The 22,745-nt window shown below is 45.9% G+C and overlaps 2 protein-coding genes across 4 annotated transcripts in view; both read right to left on the bottom strand.

Annotated features, from left to right (window-relative positions):
• The window catches only part of LOC140331787 (uncharacterized), a 55,030-nt gene extending 32,712 nt beyond the window's left edge, over nucleotides 1-22,318 (bottom strand). Inside the window, exons 1-11 of one of the 3 annotated variants that reach the window (XM_072413075.1) lie at nucleotides 22,140-22,318; nucleotides 20,549-20,668; nucleotides 20,009-20,116; nucleotides 19,276-19,356; nucleotides 19,022-19,142; nucleotides 17,452-17,583; nucleotides 16,895-17,044; nucleotides 15,873-16,007; nucleotides 15,369-15,500; nucleotides 15,155-15,292; nucleotides 14,682-14,840 (exon numbers count right to left, since the gene is read on the bottom strand). In XM_072413075.1, the coding sequence (XP_072269176.1) occupies nucleotides 14,682-14,840; nucleotides 15,155-15,292; nucleotides 15,369-15,500; nucleotides 15,873-16,007; nucleotides 16,895-17,044; nucleotides 17,452-17,583; nucleotides 19,022-19,142; nucleotides 19,276-19,356; nucleotides 20,009-20,116; nucleotides 20,549-20,626 (1,234 nt within the window). In that variant the 5' untranslated portion in view covers nucleotides 20,627-20,668; nucleotides 22,140-22,318. The other 2 variants (XM_072413071.1, XM_072413067.1) reach the window with 2 other exon arrangements.
• Nucleotides 5,354-13,907, bottom strand: LOC140331843 (uncharacterized). The gene is made up of 5 exons (XM_072413173.1): nucleotides 13,583-13,907; nucleotides 12,957-13,073; nucleotides 12,336-12,494; nucleotides 12,040-12,141; nucleotides 5,354-5,472 (listed from the first exon to the last, which is right to left on the bottom strand). Exons 1-5 carry the CDS (start codon nucleotides 13,809-13,811, stop codon nucleotides 5,354-5,356), a joined length of 726 nt encoding a protein of 241 aa, XP_072269274.1. The 5' UTR covers nucleotides 13,812-13,907.
• Nucleotides 22,319-22,745: the final 427 nt, after the last annotated feature.

The raw sequence follows: 22,745 nt of genomic DNA, 5'->3' as shown, positions 1-22,745 counted from the left end.
TTTTGCTGGCAATGCAGCTCCATGCATGACAGCACTCCTGCCCAGAGCATTAGACAGGTGAGAATAGACAGGTGAGAATAGACAGGTGAGGATAGACAGGTGAGAATAGACAGGTGAGAATAGACAGGTGAGGATAGACAGGTGAGAATGGAGGTGCAGAGGATTCCAGCCTAATAGTTCCCATCTGAGGGACTAAACAATCGCCATCCCTATTTGGTGTACAGCGCTGTAAAATATGTTGGTGCTATATAAATCCTGTTTAATAATAATAAGGTGCAGGCATATATTATTTACCCCCAATCTTAGTATTATGGATGGATGGTGAATTCCTTGGTAAAGGAGGTGAGTCAGGTTTGCCATGGCACACATCACAGAGGTCCGTGGACGATAAAGCCATTCCATGGTATTGTATAGGTGCAGCCTTGGCAGTCATTTCAGAATATTGTGACACCGCTCAGACATGGCCACAGATATCATCCCCATGTGGTCACCCATCTAACCTGGAACCCGGTGCAGACAACACATCAATATGAAGATTTATAGTAAGAGATTTTTGTTATGTTGTCAGATTCGGGGGCAGCTACACCAGAGCGGCACCTCTGCACCCCTACATCCATTCACCCCTGCACCCCTACATCCATTCACCGCTACATCCCCGCACCCCTACATCTCTTTACCCCTACATTCCTGCACCCCTACATCCCTGCACCCCTAAATCCCTGTACCTGCATGCAGCATTGTGTCAGCACATTGGTGGAGAGTCTCAGTGCAGCCAATGATGGCAACTCAATGCACAAATACAGATAATGTCACCCCACGTGTTACCGATAGCAATTGTACTGTGATTGGGCCCTGATTGGATGCGAGGGATTGGACTGATCTGTAGATTGATCCCCCATTACGTGCGGATGACATACAGATGAGGGGGGTGGAGGGGGGGGCAGGGAGACCTCTGGGAGGTAGAAAGGAACTTTAATTGCCCCAATATAAACATAAATCCTAAAGCTTCTACACACAAGCAGATCTGATGCCAATTTTCTGCTCAACTGACCAATTTATTCGATTTTTTTTCCACCCAGTAATCCCTCACACCGATATGATATTCTCATTATTATTCTACCTGCAGCACTACCTGGCCATAGAAATCCAAACAACTTTAACAAATATTAAACCAATCATAATAATACCAATATATCAGAAATGACAAAACGTGTCGATGTATGAATTATACACACAACACCTTTCACCCACTGAGACTTTCACCCTCGGCGCTGCTTCTCTATACAACCCTGAATATCATTGATTGTCTGGGGGATCAGACGTCATCCTTGGATCGGTAGATTCCACTCGTTTTGAAGAGCTTGTCCCGAAGAGCTTACAATCTAGGAGTTGGGGAAATATCACACAATAGGAGGGGAATATCGGTTGGTTTTGTCTCTCGGCCCTTCAATAAGATTTCCTTCCATTTCGGACATATTAAGGGGGAACTCTGAGCATCCAACAAACTTTGTGTTACAAAGCAGAACCAATCAGGAGGCTTCAGGGAGACCTACAAAGGGTTAATGATGTCTGCAGGGTCTCATTGGTTGGTGAGGAATGGGTATTAACCCTTGGGATTATCTGCAATTCTCTATAATGGGACATCAGACTCTGTGTGAGTTGGATCTCTCAGACGGCACAAATATTTCCCTTTTCTCTGACTTCCCGATGGACTTGTCCCAAGTCAGCAATTCATGAAACGCTGCAGCCACAGGAAGCCGGGAAACTAACAGAAGAAGATCCACAATGTCACTGATTTATTTCTCTTATGTCAGGTCCTCTTTGGAGGGGGTCAGTGTAAAAATTTTCTTTTGCATTATTTGTTTCCTTTGTGTCACAAATGGCTGGTGACTTGTTGCAATGTTACAGTCTGATCACTGAAGGAGAGGAGACTGAAGAAATTCTTCCTTCTGCCTGCAGCAGAATGATGAGATTGTCTCAGCCTAGGCAAAGTCACTGATTGGAACTGGAGGAGAGAAAGTATCTTTGTAATTCCAGAGGTGTGAGTGCAGAATGTGGGACTCCTCATCAGCTTCCTGCCATCCTATCAGCATGCTCCCAGTGTTAACTTTTGCTTTGCAGGTCCCAATTACCTCTGATGAGGTGTCATGTATTTTCTTGAGGAGGAATGGCGCCATCTGGAGGACTGGCAGAGAAATCTTTACTGGGAGGTGATAAGCGACAATTTGGAGGCTGTCCTGTCACTGGGTAATGTATTATAGCGCATTCACATTTTATATAACATAGAAAGGGGCCAGCCAATCCCTGTAGTGACCACGGAACCCTATATTAACCCTTTGGAGTTTACACAGCACCAAGGAGTCTCTTGCACCCCATGTGACAGTGCTCGGGTCTGGTGATTGGCACATTATGATCCCAGCTGGATCTGATTGGAGCAGATTATGATGTGGGCGGTCTTTCTTATATCTCCGGCCCCTGCGGAGACAGTGAGACCGGCAGAGAGGAACCAGCAGGATGAGCAGGCAGATGGTCTGAGGAAGAACCAGGGGAGGTCTCAGGGAATTTCCTGACAATCCAATGGAAGATTCTTCTCCCTGGCAATGTAAATGGTTCTGTGCATGAGCAGTTCAGTCAGTATACAATCCCCCATTTTCATGGGAATAACCCCGGGGATCTCCTGTGGGTATACCCGGGACCAAGTCATCCCAGCTAAAACCCAAACCCAGGAGAATCCGATGAGATGTTGGTGCTGCCAAGGGAGACCCAAATCTCTAGAGGTGAGTGTGGGAGAATTCTGACACAGAAGTATGTTTGGGGCAGAGAAATGGGGTCAACACCGGCATTGCCAGGGTGGACACCTAAAGGGCATGGGACATGGCATGGAACCCCCATAGGCTTTCAGTGCAGCGGCATCATTGGCACTGGGGCATATCTGTAATCTGTGACATGGAGGAGCCCATAGGAGCAGATTGTTTTTAGGTTGTAGCAAAGTGACAACATATTATTATTACACAGTATTCATATAGCACCAACATATTATATAGTGCTGTACAAAGTCCAAAGTTATGTCACTAGTTGTCCCTTGAGGGGGCTCACAATCTATTGACATATAATCATAAATGTTCAGACCATGAAGGGGGTCACCGCACTACAAGAGCAATGAGGTTTCCCTGCAGCATTTCTGATTCCAGTGAATCCCTTCAGTGAAAATATAAAGTGAATCTCTAGTTGGCACAACAGGAAATGAGATAATTTCTGTCCCCATTGGACAATTACCCATCACTTCCTGTTTGAGTGCTAACCTTGTGTTCTGGTAGGAGCTGTCCCTGGAACAAAATGAAAATTTCCCCAGCAGATTTTGGAGTCAAAGCATTCATCTATGGAAGAGAAATCTGATTTCCTGTGCCAACCAATTTCTTTTTATTGCTGCAGATGGCAAAGCAAACTCTCTCACTTCCTGTGTAATCCAAGAGCTCATTGCAGATAAATCACTCCTAAAAGCCAAACCAAAAGTGATGAAAACCAGAGAAAGGTTCTGATTACTGTGCAAAATAAATAATAATTCCCCGCTGGTGTTACGTGTATTTCATCCATACGGATCTGTGCGGTGTTCGGCTCACTACAAATGGCGTCTTTCTACACAGGATACAATATAACCACCCCCTCCCCCACCAAGGGTCTTCGCAGGGGAAGGCGCTTGGATCTTTCAATATTCTGAAATCCATTTGGGTAAGTGGTTCTGTTTGTGCATTTCATGCTATTGGCCCTCCATGAGTGAGAGAGATTTAATTATTTGTCATTGCAGAGACAGAAGAAGAGAGGGAGCCACATATTGAGGATCCAGGAACATTCCAGAATGGTTCTCCAGGTCATCTAACAAATGGAGCCCAACAGAACCAGAACCCTCCCCCTGCTAAGAACCATCACCGGTGTTCAGAGCGTAGGATGATCTTTGATTGCCGGTCCCAACTTGCAGCACAGATGGAGCCGTGACCAGGAGACCAAACTGACCAATAGGAGTGAGGCTGTAAAATCAGTAAATTCCCAGATCTGTGACCAAATAAAACCAACATAATAAAAACTGTTAAAGCGTACCTAAACTCTGACATTTCACTTTAAATAAAAAGGTTGACAACCTTTTAATGTAAAGTAAAAATCTGTTTGTTTGTTTATTAAGTGAAACACCACCCCCTAATGAATGGGAGAGCAAAGCCTCCCGGGATACCTACGTAACACATCTCCGGGAGCTCCTGGGTGCTCCTCCAGCATCTCATGCATGCGCAAAAGGAGCCTTTTCTTGAGAGGGGAAAAATTAGCCGATCTCAAGTTTTTTTTCCCAACCTACGTCACCCAATTTAGCGCCTGGGTCGGGCGACGTAGGAAGAAGAATCAGGAAGAAGAGAAGATGGTGCGGGCTCGGAGACGGATACTGGGAGGACCCAATGGAGAACACCTCCGAACTGATCAACTGCACTGCGGGATTGAAGGTAAGTATATTTTTATGTTTTAGGCATTTTTGAGTTTATTTCCTTTTTAACTCGCAATCTGGTTCTCCTGATCAAAAAGTCTGCAAATGCAAAAAAACCATCATCAACTGATCAGCCCTGGGGAGAAGATCTTTCAGTGCCCTGAATGTGGAAGGAGCTTCATGAAAAGGGCCCAGCTTATGGTGCAAAGAAAATGCCACATAGAGGCCGGGCCGTACGTGCTGTGCGTGAAAAGCTGCAACCAACGCTCCAAGATGGATGAACACCACAGGATTCACATAGGAAAGAAAACATTTCAGTGCTCGCTTTGTGGGAAAAGTTTTACTAAGAGGTCTCACCGTACAGAACACTTACATAGTCATAACAACGATAAACCTTATAAATGCAAGGAGTGTGACAAGTTGTTCCATTACCCATCAGACTTGGTAGAGCACCAGAGGATTCATTCTGGAGACAGAGCGTTCCAATGTGAGAGCTTTATAAAAATGTCTAAGCTTATTGTTTAGAAACAATAAAGAAATGCCTAACAACATCTAAACCAGAACCTGGACTTCCATTTATCCCTCCTCAAATTCATTCTAAAGAGAAATTATTTCACCTCTAACGATGTCATCTACTTATTGTCCACCTCCGGGTCCACACTGGGGAGCGGCCATACAAATGTTCAGAATGCGATAAAAGCATTAGCCAGAAATCTAATCTTGTGGGCCCTCAGCGGACACACACCAGGCAAACACCATTCCCGCGTGAGAAGAGTTTCAGCCACCATTATAATATACGCTCATATGGTTCATCAAAGATCCCGCTCAGCAGAAAAACCTTTCAGATTCACTTTATGTGACAAAACCTTCCGCCAGAACTCCAACCTAAAACTTCATATGAAGGTTCATGAGCCACAGAGGAACACCAGAAGACCAGGAATGATCCACAACTCCAAAATACCTCCGAAAGGAAGAGCGCTCATCGACCTCAACCATTGAGTGACCTTAGTGTATGGAAAAAGAACAAAAATTTTGAACAACCAATAAAAATCCACAATAAATTCCAGAAAAATTGTAATGGGAATAAACAAAATAGCCCAGACATCTATAAATCCAACATGGACCACCACTATGAATAACCTTGACTTGTGCAAGGATCTGAAGCATTGTAAAGGGATGAACAGATACAAAAGCATACAACCAATGAACCACATTCACCCAAAACCCTTGGCGTGTGCAGGAAGACGTGTCATGATCCACAGGCACAAAATAGCCCAGACCAATGCAAGAAGACTTTTCCTGAACCCCAACCATAGGGACCCCTTAAGAAATGAACCATCGGGATCTCTCCAGGAGGACAACTTGTGAATCACAACCACAAAACTGTCCTGACGTGAAGGAGAAAACCTTTCTGGTCCTTAGGATCTCCTCTGATGATCCAATAGAGGTGAGAGTGGAACAGAACCAGCTTGGGTGGATAATACAGATAATGACCTGGATGCCACAGATGACTTGGAAGCTGTGTATCTCCAGTGGGCCCCTTATGTCAGTACCTGGCAGCTGTGTGGCCCCCCGGAGAAGCAATACGCCTGCAGTGAATGTGACAAAAATTTTCTGGAGAAATCCAGGTTCGCCGTCCATCTGCACACACAGGTGAGCGTCCCTTCAAATGTACCCAGTGTTTAAATCCTTCATCCAACTGGCCCGCTTGGCAGAACATCGCAAAACCCACACCGAAAAAAATCCTTATGTGTGCAGTGAATGCGGTAACGTTCCAAGATGACTATTCACCAGAGATTTCACAGCGGGGTATGTATTCACTCCTGCCCTGAGTGTGGCAAATGGTTCAGCCAACAATGCAAAATGGCCGTCCACCAACGGATTTACACTGGGGAAATTGCATTTAAAAGTACGGAGTGCGACAGAATGTTCCAGTACCAGACCGGGCTCTACAGACATAGGCGGAGTCACAAATCAGAGACCTGTGAGAAGGTTTCATACAATAAATATAAATGTTCTATATCCAAAAATTGTAACTTTTTGTGTATGTGTGTACATAGACTGTGAGAATTGTATTGGTTATAACTGAGTGGTGGGATATATGTAAAGTGATCTCAACCCAACAGATATATAAGGTGTATCAGAGGAAGTTACATGGTAAATCAGGTTGAAAAAAGACCTAAAAGTCCATCAAGGTCACCCACGATGGAAATAAACATATCCCAGATATAAAACCCTATATCGCATAGTTGATCCAGAGGAAGGCAAAAAAACCCCGGGTACATTTTACTCCAACAGGGGAAAAATTCCTTCCTGATCCCATGAGGCAATCGGATGTTCCCTGGATCAACAGTCTCTGTTATCTTTACTTTAAATCCTTAATCCCCAGTTATATTCTGTGCTTCTAGAAATCATCCAGCAAACTGTTAATTGCTCCAGGAACCCCTAGCTCCCCCTGGAGGTGCCCTGATTGGGAACACTGCTCTAAAATGTGAATGCAGGAGTCCCCGGTCTAATAGAAAGTTCAGCGGTATAGTGAATCATACGTGAATGCTGATTGTTTATCATTATGGGGTTTCTGGAGGGGGTCAGGGGTCAGGATCTCCAGGCTATGATGAAGCTGATCACATAAAATTCAGTAACCGTTGTTTCTTATGGAATCAATTTTACTAAATGAGGGTCTAGCGGGCGATCTGAGAATATTGATCAATGTTACAGAGTCAATAAAGTTTTATATTTCATTCCAGAATTTGTTGACCTTGGGCAAGACCCATGCATGGCCCATCACCCCCCAAATACAGAGAGAAGCATGAGGACTGTGAATGGCCATGCATGCAATCACCCTGTGCCCATGTGTTTCGTAGAGAAGAGTTCAGGGGTATTTTGGGGTCACAGCCCCCCAGTCCAGGCCCAAGTCAGCCCCCCATTGGTTGATGTGTGATCATAGAAATGTGTCCTCGGGTGTCACAGGGTGTGGAGGTGAGAGGAACACCTGAATGAAAATAGAAGGATAAAGACAAGGAACTAGGCCTCAGAGGCTAGGGAGAGGGAAACCTCCCTGCACCTCCCTGGGCCGCCAACACCTCTGCCTCAAGGTCGGGATAAAGGGCGGATATTACTACTCCTTCGGGCAACATCAGACCAGGATATTTCCAATCATCCCCCCAGGAAAGCTACGTGACAAAGCGTCGGCCTTGATGTTCTTAACCCCGAGGTGATAGGTGACAATGAAATTGAACCTGGTAAAAAAACAACGACCATCTGGCCTGTCTTGGGTTCAGACGTTTAGCCGACTCCAAATATGCCAGATTTTTGTGATCCGTAATTACCGTAATAGGATGGATCGCTCCTTCCAACCAATGACGCCATTCCTCAAAAGCCAACTTAATGGCCAGCAACTCTCTATTACCTACGTCATAATTTTTTCCTGCAGTTGGGAGTTTCTTAGAGAAGAAGGCACATGGGCGCCATTTACTAGGTGAAGGACCCTGCGATAAGACTGCTCCTACCCCTACTTCAGATGTGTCAACTTCCACAATAAATGGTTGTGACACATCTGGTTGCACCAGTATAGGAGCAGAAGCGAAACACTCTTTAACAGCTGAAAAGGCTTGTAATGCCGCATCGGACCAGACTGAGAAATCTGAGCCTTTCCTCGTCATGTCTGTTAAAGGTTTAACCACAGTCGAGTAATTCAACATAAATTTACGGTAGTAATTGGTGAAGCCCAAAAATCTCATAAGTGCTTTCAGTTTTTAGGGTCGATCCCAGTCCAACACAGCACGGACCTTCCCAGGATCCATACAAAAACCTGAAGATGAAAGCAGGTAACCCAGGAACTGCACCTCCGGAACAGCAAATACACATTTCTCCATCTTCGCATACAGTTTATTCTCTCTAAGGATCTGTAACACTTGCTTCTCGTGGTCCTGATGAGTCACCATGTCAGGAGAATAAATTAGTATATCATCCAGATAAACCACAACAAACCACCCGATGATGAAAGATGTCATTAATGAAATGTTGAAAAATCGCCGGGGCATTGGTTAACCCAAAAGGCATAACCATATTCTCAAAATGACCCTCAGGGGTATTAAAGGCCGTCTTCCATTTGTCCCCTTCCTTGATCCTTACCAGAATATATGCCCGCCTCAAATCCAACATAGAGAACACCTTGGCACTGACAATCTGATTAAACAAAACCGGGAATAAAGGAAGGGGATAAGGATCACGGACAGTAATGCGATTGAGTTTATGGAAGTCTAAATATGGCCTAAGAGTTCCGTCCTTCTTCTTAAAGAAAAACCCTGCGGCTACTGGAGATTTGGATGGTCTAATTTGACCTTTAACCAAACTCTCGGTGAAATATTCTCGCATGGCCGCTCTTTCGGGTTCTGAAAGACTATAAAACCAAGATTTGGGCAACATAGCTCCGGGAATAGGGTTGATGGGGCAATCATACACCCGATGTGGAGCTAAGAGAAACACCTTAATGAAAATAGAGGGATGAAGACAAGGAACTAGGCCTCAGAGGCTAAGGAGAGGGAAACGGTCACCACCTACGGAAACCCTAAACCTAGCCCTGACTCCTGTCAGTATGAATAGACCCTGAAGGTGGGAATACTCATACACCGGAACCTAGTCCCTAGTAGCCCTGAATTGCCCCAGGAGTAGTGACAAGGTATGAGACTACTGGTTCCTTCCCAGATGAATGAACCAGCGTCTCCCCGAGGCCTAGTAACCAGGAGCACAGGAGAACAACAAAATACCAAGAGCAGTACAACTTATCTTCAAAAGCAAATGGAGGAGCAGGAACTCTGGAGAGGACAACACACCAACTCTTCCACATCCAAGCAGAAAATATCAACCGCATAGCATGAAGTGTGAGGCCAGACTGAATAGAGGAATAGTAATGACCACCAGCTGCAGCTGAGACAAGAGGTGTGATCATTTCCAACAACACTGAAACAAGTGAAAGCAAAGAGACTGTCAGATAACCTCACGTGTAGCTTGTCTCTCAGATCTTCTAACCTCAGTCACGGGAGGGACCGTGACATCGGGTCACCTTCATAGATCCACATGAAATGGGGAAGATCGGCACTGACTTGAGGATCTATAATGGGGGTTGTGTTTCTGCATTGGGAAATGGAGGATCACAAAATCCCCGACCTCTGATAACATTACCAATTCTTTCTTTATCCATCAAACTGTCCTGATTGGAGTCGGAGTATAAAGTCTGAACTACCCCCAAAGTGGGGTAACTAATACTTTGTCCCCATCACCATTGTGACCTTCAAAGTCCCACCACCTCTGACCCCAAGGAATAAAGATGGCGGCACTATGGAGGGCGGGGCCATTGATAGGAGTGATTGCCATGTCAGCTGATCACCGTTTTTTTTGAAAGGGGCTAAAATAAGGGCCCTTTATGGACAGTGGGCGGATCCCCAATTTATTAAGGGGCCCCATTATATTATAAATGGGGGAGGAGTCACTGTGTTAGGTAATGCCCCTACATACATGATGTTTGGATAATATTGAGGAGAATCCCCCAAATTTTGCATCAGAGGTGGGGTACACTGACTGGGAGGAGCCAATATTATGGGGAGGGGATAATAGAATAGAGGCAGTAAGGTTTGGGGGGGTAATGTTATCAGGGACAAAATTATGAGGGGCACAATGTTATGGAGGGCAGTATTATTGGGTGTAATGCCTAGGAATGAGCGAGAAGGCTTCTGACAGTTGCAAATTTCTTCAAACGTCCAATTGGTCCGCAAAATTTCAGCGAACCAATTTAGAAAATTCTATTTAAGTCAATAGGCCCACTTTAAACATTAATGGCAAATACCCTACACGTTAGAACCACCAAACTTGCTAGGTATTTGTAGGAGAATAATGGCAACATGGGAAACATACAAAAGTTCCAAAAGAACTTTTTCAGAAAATGGCAGCAATGTGACAGCAGGCAAATAGGATTTTTGCGTGATGGACAACATACAGAAGGCAGCATAAACATTAGGACATTGAGAAAGGGGGAACTCAACCCACTAGCAACAGTCTCTGCCATGAAAACAGCAGAAGAACGCATTGCTAGCTGGCATCATGACCTGGATGACATGTGTTAGGATTGCCACCCATAAAGTTGTGGAGAAGTAGCGCGGTGACATTAGGCAAAAGGATGGAGAGACGGAGCGTGGGTCAGCAAGAGCAGTAGCAGTGTGTGGCCCCTGGTCAGTTATCCCCAGGGAGACCACATTGGTAAGAGTCATGGAGAGCTGGGTGTAGTCCATCGTCAATGCCACACAGAAGTGTACAATTTTAGTACTGACAAGAGACAGCAACAGTCTTCTTTGGTAAATAGGAACAGATATCAAACACTGAAATATCTTTATTTATTTTACAGTAGAACAGAAATTTAACTGTACCAGTCTTCTTCAGTAAATAGGAGCAGGTATTAAACACTGAAATATCTTTATTTATTTTACAGTAGAACAGAAATTTCACTTTACCAGTCTTCTTCAGTAAATAGGAACAAGTATCAAACACAAATATATCTTTATTTATTTTACAGTGGGCCTTGCTGTGCATCCTTGGAGCAAATGATTCGCTCCCAGCTGCGACTTCTGCCAAAATTTCTTGGCATTACTGTACACTGCTTTTTCCCTCGTTCAATCAGCGAGAACACGACCTCATGGCAAATCACAAGGCCGTTCTAGCTTACATGTTTAGTAAGCGAGTATGGCCTGATTTGCTGTGAGATCAAAATCACAAATCTCACTTGCTCATTCCTACCCCTCATTCCATCCACTCTGCATCATTCACTCCCCATTCCATCCACTCTGCATCATTCACCCCCCATTCCATCCACTCTGCATCATTCACCCCGCCATTCCATCCTGCCAACCCAGCACCTTTCAGCTACTTTATCCTGCCACCACGCTCCAGCCCCCTTCTTCTATCCTGCTGCCCCCTTCATTCCTAAGCCCCCTACTTCCATTCTGCAAGCATTTTGTTCCCCAGCTTTGTCCAACCCCTGCACTCACCGGCTCCCTCTACATCCTGCTGTCCACTCTGCTCCCACAACCTCCTTTCTTCTACCCTGCCCATCTAATTTGCTCTCCAACCCTCTGCCCCCTCAATCCTGCCATTACTCCATTCTCCCTCCCTCTTCTATCTTGCCATCTTTTTGGCTCTACAGCCAGCCTCACCCCACCATTTTCATATTGCCATCGTCCTCTATACTGCCACCATTCCGCTCCCCAGCCTCCCCTCCTTGCTGCCTCCCCATCCCCTCCATAGCTGTACTTCATGTTCATGGAGGGGAGGAAGTCTGGTGTCTCTCCAGGTTTTGCACCCACAGCACCCAGTCAGCACAACTGACTATTATACAGAGAAGAGCCGAGCAGAGTTCATGAAGTTCAGCTGAAGTCAGTGATGAGGTGACAACCAAGTTATATTCATGGAGGAGCAGAATGTACATAGAAGCACGGCATTGTCATGTGACATAGAGATCAGACAATGCAGCACCAATATGGCTGAATACTATTAGATTTATTCCCCAAACCAATGCTCACCAACTGGAGGGATCCACAATGTGCCAACAACACGGGAGGGCCTGGAGGAGTCCAGGGTCGGCCTCTTCACTGAACCCGATCCACTCGACAGGGCAGAGAGATCTACAACACAGAGGTAAGGTCTAAGAATAACGGACGGGATCTTTTCCTCCATGAAAATCCAAAATCTGCAAACTCAACTCAGCATTTGGGGGTAGAGGATCCAACACACAGCTCTAAGGAGGCTCCTGGGAGCGCCAGGTGTCTGTGCCCCCCACATCTGGGAGTGCTAAATGTCAGTATAAGATGCATCTTACCATCAGAGTGTGTCCTCTTCACCCCCAGCTCCGTCCTCCATGGCTCCTCCTCTGTTTTCTGGAACCCAAAGTTGCCCGCATTTTGCCCCCCAGAGGGGCGTATGTGCACCCGATCTGGACATTTCCCTGATGATGGAGTGACCTCTGCTGGTGGCTCAGCTGTAATACAACACAAACATTCAGTCACCTCAAGCAACCCACCCCGGTCTCCATACATGGAAAATACATTCATGTCCCGACAATCGGACCTCAGCAGCCTCTGGTGCTGTCAGCTCCCTTCAGACCTATGAAGGGTGACTTCTGATTGGCTGTTGAGGTTTCTAGGACTTGGGTGTCCCGGTGCCCGGCATACCATAATGTGCTCATAGACATCCCGGTGCCCAGCCACAGGATGGAAAAGAGCTCCTCCAATCAATAAAATCATTTGTCTTTATAATCCAGAAATCACCTGGCTGTCAGATTTGTCTGCAATGTTTTGTGGATTTAATACAGACAAGAAGTAATATTGTGGGGAGCAGTGGACTATGTGGGCTTCACACGGGGTCCGGGCACCACAGACATTGGGCTCCTCCTCACCCCTCTGGGCGGAGCCTCTATATTATATGCTGCAATGCCACTCACCAAGTCTCGATCTGAAGGATTCCGCCATCTTGGTCTCGGGGCCCCTCAGCCGGGCAGATCTTCTAGTCACAGCCACTGTGAAAGGGTTGGGTGACCCACTCACTGTAGGAGATGGTTCTGGAAAGGAAAGAGAGGCAAAGGTTCTGTGAGAGGCAGAAAAGATGGCAGACGACCCAAAATTTCCTGCAGCAGCCAATGAAACTGTGACTACAAAACCCAGCAGCCCTGGAAAGAATCGCACATTCTGATAAGTCAACCTAGAAGTGACCCCTCCCCAAAAGTCAGATTTTTAAGGTTGGCGTCATTGTCCAACAGAACTGGATCACCAGGTATTAGAACAAAGCAAATGATTTCTGAAAGGACACAAATGTGAGATTTCACAGACTGGGCTTACATCCCAATCAAAGGATGAATATTTTTCAGAACCTCATCTGGGGGTCTCCACAAGACGCTGAGCACACAGGAGGGGCAGGAGGAGTCCAGGGCCGGTCTCTTAACTTGTCTGTGGCCCCACCACTTCTGGGGGGTGCCCAGTGTCTGTGGCCCCACCACTTCTGGGGGGTGCCCAGTGTCTGTGGCCCCACCACTTCTGGGAGTGCTAAATGTCAGTATAAGATGCATCTTACCATCAGAGTGTGTCCTCTTCACCCCCAGCTCTGTCCTCCGTGGCTCCTCCGTTGTCTGGAACCCAAAGTTGCCCGCATTTTGCCCCCCAGAGGGGCTTATGTGCACCCGATCTGGACATTTCCCTGATGATGGAGTGACCTCTGCTGGTAGCTCAGCTGTAATACAACACAAACATTCAGTCACGTCAAGCAACCCACCCCGGTCTCCATACATGGAAAAAACATTCATGTCCCGACAATCGGACCCCAGCAGCCTCTGGTGCTGTCAACTCCCTGCAGACCTATGAAGGATGACTTCTGATTGGCTGTTGAGGTTTCTAGGACTTGGGTGTCCGGCATACTGTAATGTACACATAGACATCCCGGTGCCAAGCCACAGGATTGAAAAGAGCTCCTCCAATCAAAAAAATCATGCCCCCCCCCCCCCCCATACCATGTTCTCTGCATCATTCACCCTCCCCTCCATTCTATCCTTTCTGTATCATTCACTCCCCCCTTTCATCCTGCCAACCCAGCTCCTTCCAGCTACCTTATCCTGCCACCACTATCCAGCCCCCTTCTTCTATCCTGCTGCCCCCTTCATTCCTAAGCCCCCTACTTCCATTCTGCAAGCATTTTGTTCCCCAGCTTTGTCCAACCCCTGTCTGTGCCCCCCCATCTGGGAGTGCCCAGTGTCTGTGCCCCCCCCACATCTGCGAGTGCCCAATGTCTGTGATCCCCCCCCCCCCGGCACATCTGGGAGTGCCCAATGTCTGTGGCACCCGGGCAGAATCTGAAGCACTTCCTTAGTTTGTTCAATGGAAAAACAGGAACTTAGCACAGGGTTGGTGGGAACCCCCATAATGGTCACAGAAAAACATAGAAATCCTAAGATTCATTTTTGGGATAATTTTAGACTCTCCCCCCTCCTTAGCCTAAACCTCACCCTGTAATCTGAGCCCCACCCTCAATGGGAGCCTTCCAGAGAAGATTCTGATTGTGTGGATGGTTTAGCAGGGCTTTTGTAATTAGATTGCAATGTATTTGGCCAAATTCAATATTCTGACCCAACCACGTCTAAAACAATAGCAAAAAGCAGAGCAGAATAGAATGGCAAAACCTTGGCAGTGTGGACTCTTTCTAGCCATAGTGGATCTCCAGGGTGACACCCTCAGTCTAAGATGCTCCGACATGCTGGAAGATGGAGCCATCGAAGAGCTGTGAACATTCCTGCCACAAATCGGTGACTCTGTTGGGTCTCGCTCACTCCCAGAATCCTCTGCAAAAATAAAAGAACATTGCAAATATCTGAAGCCAAGATATAAAAATAGCATAATATAGAAATAATATTCGACAACTCATCCCCTGTACTGCACAAGGGAGGATGGCACCTGTAAAAGAAGAACTGCCACTGACAATGAAAAGAAACTTCTTATATAAAACAATGCTTGTAAATCATAAAGAATATTTACTTATTTAGGAAAAGCTCAATTTCCCCCGTAATGAAAACCTGCATAGAACTAAATCCCCCCAGATTTCTCTGTAACCCCAAACACCCCCTTGCAATGCAGCAGAGGGCTAACAATCACCAACCTTGTTTAATCTTAATGTGAAGATCCTTGAGAGCGGCACCGCTGGGGCCAAAAGAGAGAAGAGATGACAAAACACTGGAATTACATGGAAAGTCTCCGGCTGATGGTGGAAGAGAAGTCCACGGGTTTCCCCCACCTGCTATGGAATAGAAATATAAATGGAATACAGAATAAAACCAACAACAAATAAATCCTGCAGGATGATTCCATCTCACCTACTGAATGTCTGCCATTGTCTGCGGGGTGACTCTCCCAGGACCCTGGCGTGGGGTGTTTATATCTAAGGGGAGCCTTAATCTTCATGGATGAGCCATTGCTAGCTGGGCTGCAGGCCATAGGCAGCTCCTCTGACAAAGGAATACAAAAATCAATATTTTACAAATTCTATTTACTTTATGAAAAAGAACCGATTATAATGAATGTTTCAAAGCAATGAAGGTTCCCATACAACATGAATGGCTGCCCCGGCCTGACATCAGCAATGCTGTGTCCAGGCATCTCATTGTGTGCGATGGCTCACACTATGTTTCAATATTAAGATTGTAGGGCTGCACAGGGACCATTGGTCTAAGACAGGGGTGTACAACAGGTAGACCCTGGTCTAAGATAATGGCCATAACAGGTCCTCTTTACCATGGAGAGAGAGGGGAAAGGAGAGAGAGAGAGAGAGAGAGAGAGAGAGGAAAGGAGAGAGAGAGAGAACAAATAGACAGACACACCTTGTTTAATCCGCAGCTCCCTGGACGATGATGTCGCAGTGCAGGTGTCAGGCTCGCTCTTGATTTGTAGAGGTTGCAGGTGAGAGTGTCGGACAAGTTGGCTCTGTCTGTACGGGGGATGGAGGGGGACCTCCACTATAACACAATAGAGAAAACCACGAATATCAGAAGCTCAGAATGTAAAGGACAAGATTCTGTCTGTGCTCAATGTACCTCATTTTACAGCAGCTCCTTCCAATCTTCCTACCATGAACAATATTACCCCTGAAATATTAGCGGTCAGGTTCCCCAATAAATATGAATCTATATACAACACATAGTGCATCCATGTGGTCAGAAATAAATATCAGGATCCACCAAGAGGATGACACCCAGCAGAGATGATTCTACAACACCCGGGTCTATACAATAAAACTGTTTTCAGTAATTTTCCTGAAATGATATAAAAAAAACAATGACCAGGAAAAAAGCAAAAATGATTGCATCCCTTGAAACTAATGGTGGGACAATACCCCCCTCAATCATTGGTCTTCCTTACCATGCTGATCACTGAAATAGTTCCCCATGACATCGGTGGACAGTTTAGTACCCCATTATGTTGGTGGTCAGAACAGAAATGACCCCATAAACTGGTGGTCAGGGAGGGTCACCCTTATATTGGTGGTTTGGATAGACATAAGATTATTCCAGAATTGCACACTGCCCATGGAACCTCTAGCTCCCTCTTGTGGAACCCTTGCTGAGAAAGGTTAATTTCAGTTTAATTTAATTAAAAACTAATTTAAGTTTGTGTAATATGTAATGCAGAATAAATGCATATTTCACCAATTTCTGCATTTCACGATTCAAGAACAAAATCAAATTAATAGAAAAGCATGGAAGGAAGCCAGTACAATGTTTCCAGGTCCATCCGAATTTTGCTGTCTACAATCCTTACATCATGAGCTCTCAGCAAGACCACATCACCTCGTACCCCAAAAACATTGAAGAAGACAGAATGATGGCAACACCCAGGAAATTACCTTCTTCTGATTTGGTTGAAGCGGGGTTGCTCTTTTTTATGGTCCAAGGGGTTCCAGGACAGGAAGATTCGGGGGTCTCTCTGATTTGTGGATCATAAACCCATGCTGGAGTGCAGCATGGGGAACTTTCTTCCATTTTCACTGGAAAACCTGAATCACAGATTTACATCATAAAAAGACCATCATAGTCATTGTTTAGGCAGAGAATTCCCAGAGGACAGAAGATACCCCATGGTTCTGTGTTCCTCAGGAAAAGAAACTCAGGAGAGGGCTGAGGGCATTTTGGAAAGCTGAATTAGCCTATCAGTGCCCGGGAAACTAATAACAATACAGCCTGCAATAATGACAGGTACACTTTACAATGTTACAAACACCTAACATATAACTAATTACGCAAAGATAGAAAAGATTGCTGGGTTGTACTCATTACAGCACCACAAGGGTTTTCCTGACCACATAATAAAGACTTATTGGGTTATATACAGGTATATATATAGCAGGTGAGATATACAGGTGGGTGATAAATCACAGAAAACATTACAAGGCCAATGACGCACCTTCCGAATACAGCTGGATGTTCTCTGCATCCTCCAGATTATGGCCAGGAGAAGATCCACCTAGAAAGAATTCGGGGATCTCATTCACCAATCTCATCAGAGCCCCCAGGTGACTGCTACTCTTATTGGGATCTGAAAAGAAAAGATGAGAGAGTGACTGACCCAGACAAGGAGCAACTTCATAAAAATGGAGGCGTTCTGCACAATTATAGGTTATGGTACACCGATCACTGCAAGTCTTCCACATCCGATCTATTCTGGCCAAAATGACCATTTCACACCAGACATAATACCCCTTCTACTCCCCCTCATTACACCTACAATGGGGATCCTACTCATGGTGGACCCTTCAATTCCCCCTCATTCTACATAAGACTTGGTGCCCCCTTCACCCTGACCTCTCTACAACAGCCTTGGTGACCCTTCCTCCCCCTTACATTGGCTCAATGCCCCTTTTACTTCTCACTCTCTACACCAGTCATGGTTCCCCCTTCACCCCAACCCCTCTCTATGGTGACCATTTAACTCACCCCTTCCCTTCATTCGATTCGATCAGCCACAAATACCCCTTTTAATCCTCACTCTCTGCACATGCCATGGCATCCCTTAAACCAATACCTCATCCAGCTCCAACCATAGTGCCTGTGATCCAGTGGCACCACCTACAACACAGGTCTGTCTGGCCATTTTATGTGGCCCGCGGGAACTGTGCCACATCCAAGCGCCTGACATTTGCAGGCAGGAGGACCGAGTCCCCGCGCTGCAGACAGAAGGACCCCAGCTGCTTCCTCACACTCCTGCCGAAACCCAGCACCAAGCACAACTGAGTCCAGATCCTGCTGCCAGTAGAATGCTGCTCCAGGTATGGAATCTCAGTGGGATGATACATTAGCAATGTGTCCAGAGACACCGGCCTCCACCTCAGCACCATCACTGGTTCCCCTAACATAGACGGGCCAGGATAGGTCAGGTACACCGACTTCAGAAAAAGCTGCTAAGAACAAAAAAGCAATCACTCCTATAATGTCCAACAAGAGAAAAGTTGGTGCCGAAGGGAGACATTTTAATGAAAGATTGGAAAGAGAATGTTCATGCTTCAGGAAGACAAACGTTCCTATTATCAGAATATTACACAAGGATGGGGTGTGATATGGTGTCTCAGGGTGAGGAAGGATCTATACTTCTACTAACACTATGGATCTGAATAAAAAGTTCCACCCTAAACTTAGCTTGTGTTTTAGATTTGGGCCCCTTATGTGATTTGAGTTTGACTCTCCTAACCTGCAGGATCTCTATGGTTTAATTCTATTCTCATAAAACTTTTCCTTTGTGTATTATTACAGTGCCAACATATGCCATGATGTTGTATGTGTTACTTAAAGGCCAACCTTTTAAAAGCCTACTAGTTCTTATCCCTCACTTCCTGTCCTGGTGAACACACAGGAAATAAACATAAATTCTCATTTACCTAGAAGAGGTTCTAACCCTTCCGTATTCTATATAAAACCTTATAAAAAGTATTTGGGCTGGGGAGACATTTGCACATGTTGGATATTCGATCAGTACTTACCGAGGGAGCTCAGGAAGTGATAATTGTCCATCATGACCTGGCGGTACAATTCCTTCTGGGGGGGCTCCAGCACTGCCCACTCCTCCTTCGAGAAATAAACTGCAATGTCATCAAAGGTCACCTGCACAGCAGAGAGACAACTTCAGGTGAGCAGGGGGACACAACCTGCACCTTCAATGGTTAATCTGAATAAAGGTCACAGAGCTCCACCCTGTATTAGTGAACATAGGATTGTGGGCAGAGTGACGCTTTACCTCAATCTGCACCGCAGAACAGCTCCGCTGAGGTCTCACAAGCTCTTCACACCCAGCCGAAGGGCGCTGCAGCGCCACCCCCTGGTATGGAACAAAATACATTAGCAGAGTCACAGTATAGAACATTTCAGTGTTTATATTATCCTCCACCCGGGTTTATGGGTCCTTGAATCTCCACAATTGGAGCACTGCCTTGTTCCTGTCACCATGTAATATAGTATTTGGTATGGGTCGACTTTGCAGGAAAATGATCACAAATATTGGATGAACCGGGACAAATAGGAGATCCCTGTTAAAGGGGGGCACAAACTGTCCTGCTCACAGTGTCTACACGGAAGATTTTTCTAGCCGTGCTCCTCATAGTGCCTGCAGGGAAGATGCTTGGACAGATCAGTGTATAATAATGATGGTGCCCCCAGAAGCAATCATTTTATTTCTTTTCAAACTTGTCCAACCAGAGCAGGAAAACACTGTGCCAATGTGTGCCATGTGCCAGATGCCAGTGCTACAGGGGGGTCCCTAGCAGAGGAAGTACCACATTTCTCTTCAGCCTGCAGAATCAGCCAATGAATGCACAGCTAGTGATGAGATACTGGGGCAGGAAGAGGTGGAAGATCTTCCCAAGAAAGCTCCCCTTCTCCTTCCCAATCTTGCGAAGTCTAAGTGAAGTTCCAAATAATTGCCTAAGAGTGACAGCTCCTAGAAAAAGCAGAAGCACAAGCAGGAGGCTCACCTGTCGGACATGAGGCTGGGGTGATGAGGGAGAGGAGGCAGGGCTGGTCTGATGATGGTCAGGATCACTCAGAGACATCCTATGCTGCTCCAGGAGGTTATCCAGGTACTATAAAGGGGATAAACATGACAGTCAGTAAGCCTAGAATTTCCACCGAAGGGCCATCAACTGGCGAGGTCATTGGTGACACAAAAGGATAAACTACAGTGTAGGGAACAGAGAAGTTTTTCAGTTAGATTATAATATCTGTTTGTGACCCCATTGGGGAGATTTCCCCTCCATTTCTGTCCCTTTAAGACCCTTACAATAAAATGGGAGGGGCAGTGGGTATCACCTGGGCAGAAAGGTACATATGGCAATGAAAACATTACCAGAGTTCTAACCCCGATGGAGAATCAGAAGTAAAAACCACACAGAGGCTTTAACCCCCCCTCATCACTCTATACAAGAGTAAATGAAAGGTTTGGGATTAAGCTATGACTGATACCTGTATGTTGGCACTATATAAATCCTGTTAATTAATTTTAATAATAATATTACCTGGTTTAAAGGTGGAGGCAGATATGACTTGAGGCTGTGCTTGGACTGAGAAGTGTAGGAATGATGTTCTGGCTCCATGTCGCACCTCTCAAAGCTCTTCAGTGAGGGATTATGGGTAATCTGCAATACAGAATAACTCTTATAGGATGGGAAATATACCCAGAGTGCAATGTGCAGGGGTAAGCAGATGAAGCTGGCAGGGAATGAGGCAGAGCCCAGGTAAGTAGACACCACCTGAGAATGCCGCAGGTGCTGTCATGTTGGGGAACATGGCAGAGCCCAGCAATGCTGACAATTATATTCTGAAGGCAGCAGAACCTCATCACAACAGCAAGCTCAGTGACTCTTACTCCAATGATAGCCAGTGATAGTGAATCCAACACTTTATTGTTTTATAAATATATTAAAAAGTACAAAATAATCACATATACCTGTGAATGGTTATATAATCACAGGGCAGCCATCTCTGCTTTGTCTACACACAATGGTGACAACCTATCTTCATTTACAGCAGTGAGCTCTCCGCCGCAGTGTCACTCAGTGCTGTGTTATTATAACCAGGAGCACCAAGCAGTTTGCTAGATTCACCCTCTTACCTGTGTTTGTTCTTCCCCTGAGTCTGTGACACATGGACCCTCCTTGGATTGGTCAGCCTGCGTGTGGGGGCTCTGACTGGGTATATGGGGGGATGAATCTAAAAGATGGTTCATGCTGCAATATCTTTCATCAGTTTGGTCATCATAGGTGGTTGTTTCCATAGGTTCCTCCCCGGGTTGCTGTGTCTCTGTGTATGGTGAAGGTGGATTGGGGGTAGAGACGTCAGCGGATGAATCCATGGAGTGCACGGTCAGAGGAGTGGAGAGCAGAGATCTATCCAAGCAGTGATGTGGAGGTTCCTGGACTGATGATGGAGTCATCCTGAACAGACATCTTCATCCTGAACAGACATCACTGGCTGCATGCTTGTTCCAGCTCACCGACAGGTATAGAAGAATGGCAGCTCCCAAATTACTATCCCCAGCCTGAACTGGTTAAGCTGTACATGTGTTAACCCATACACAGCTAGTTATGGCTGCAAAGGGCCCCCATACACAGCTAGTTCAGGCTGCACAGGTAACCCATACACAGCTAGTTATGGCCGCACATTGCCCCCATACACAGCTAGTTATGGCCGCACAGGGCCCCCATACACAGCTAGTTATGGCCGCACAGGGCCCCCATACACAGCTAGTTATGGCTGCACAGGTAACCTATACACTGCTAGTTATGGCTGCACAGGTAACCCATACACTGCTAGTTATGGCTGCACAGGTAACCCATACACTGCTAGTTATGGCTGCACAGGTAACCTATACATCGCTAGTTATGGCTACACAGGTAACCCATACACTGCTAGTTATGGCCGCACAAGTAACCAATACACCGCTAGTTATGGCTGCACAGGTAACCTATACACAGCTTTCAGAAGGAAGAGCTCTGTTGTGAGGGAATATCGATGGTGATTGAACGGGAGGTCACACACATGCAATCTGATTGTAAGTGATGCAAACGATAACGGGTAATTGTCCTTTAGCTTTATTTGCAGACTTACAGCGATGACCAATGTCCAATAGCTTTGCAGACAAACAAAGGTGATCAATACATGGGTAATCAGGTGGAGAGCGGAGGATACATGGGTAGCGAGAAGCAGGAACCAAAGGTCAGGAACAAAGGAGCAGTAAACAGGAAGTTGTTATAATCAATCCAAACTGGAAGGAAAAAGGTAGCTGCTAGTCCCTATCCAGTAAGACCCGGAAGTGACGTAACACAAAGACAGGCAGTGGGCGGGGCTTCGCGGATCAAACTTGAAGCCCGGGAACCTGCAGCTGAGAGGCAGGGAAATGGATTCTCAGTCTCCTCACACAGCATATGTGTGATTTATATATTATAATTCTGGGGTGTCTCATCCCCTTATTACAGGGTGCACTGGTAGTTATGTAGGGGGATATGGGGAAACAGGTGATGGGGCTCTGACATTGCAGGGGGATATGGGGGGTTCAGGGGATATTAGGTGATGGGAATACATTGGTATTATTGCAGAATGAAATGGGGGGGAAGGAAGTGTCAGACAGGTGATAGGTACACTCCTATTGTTGTGAGGTAATATGGAGGTACAGGAGGAGACAGGTGATGGGGTGCACTCCTATTGTTGTGAGGT

Source organism: Pyxicephalus adspersus, chromosome 5 (assembly GCF_032062135.1).
Source record: "Pyxicephalus adspersus chromosome 5, UCB_Pads_2.0, whole genome shotgun sequence".
Classification (NCBI taxonomy): domain Eukaryota; kingdom Metazoa; phylum Chordata; class Amphibia; order Anura; family Pyxicephalidae; genus Pyxicephalus; species Pyxicephalus adspersus.
This window is presented reverse-complemented; position numbering and strand designations above follow the sequence as displayed.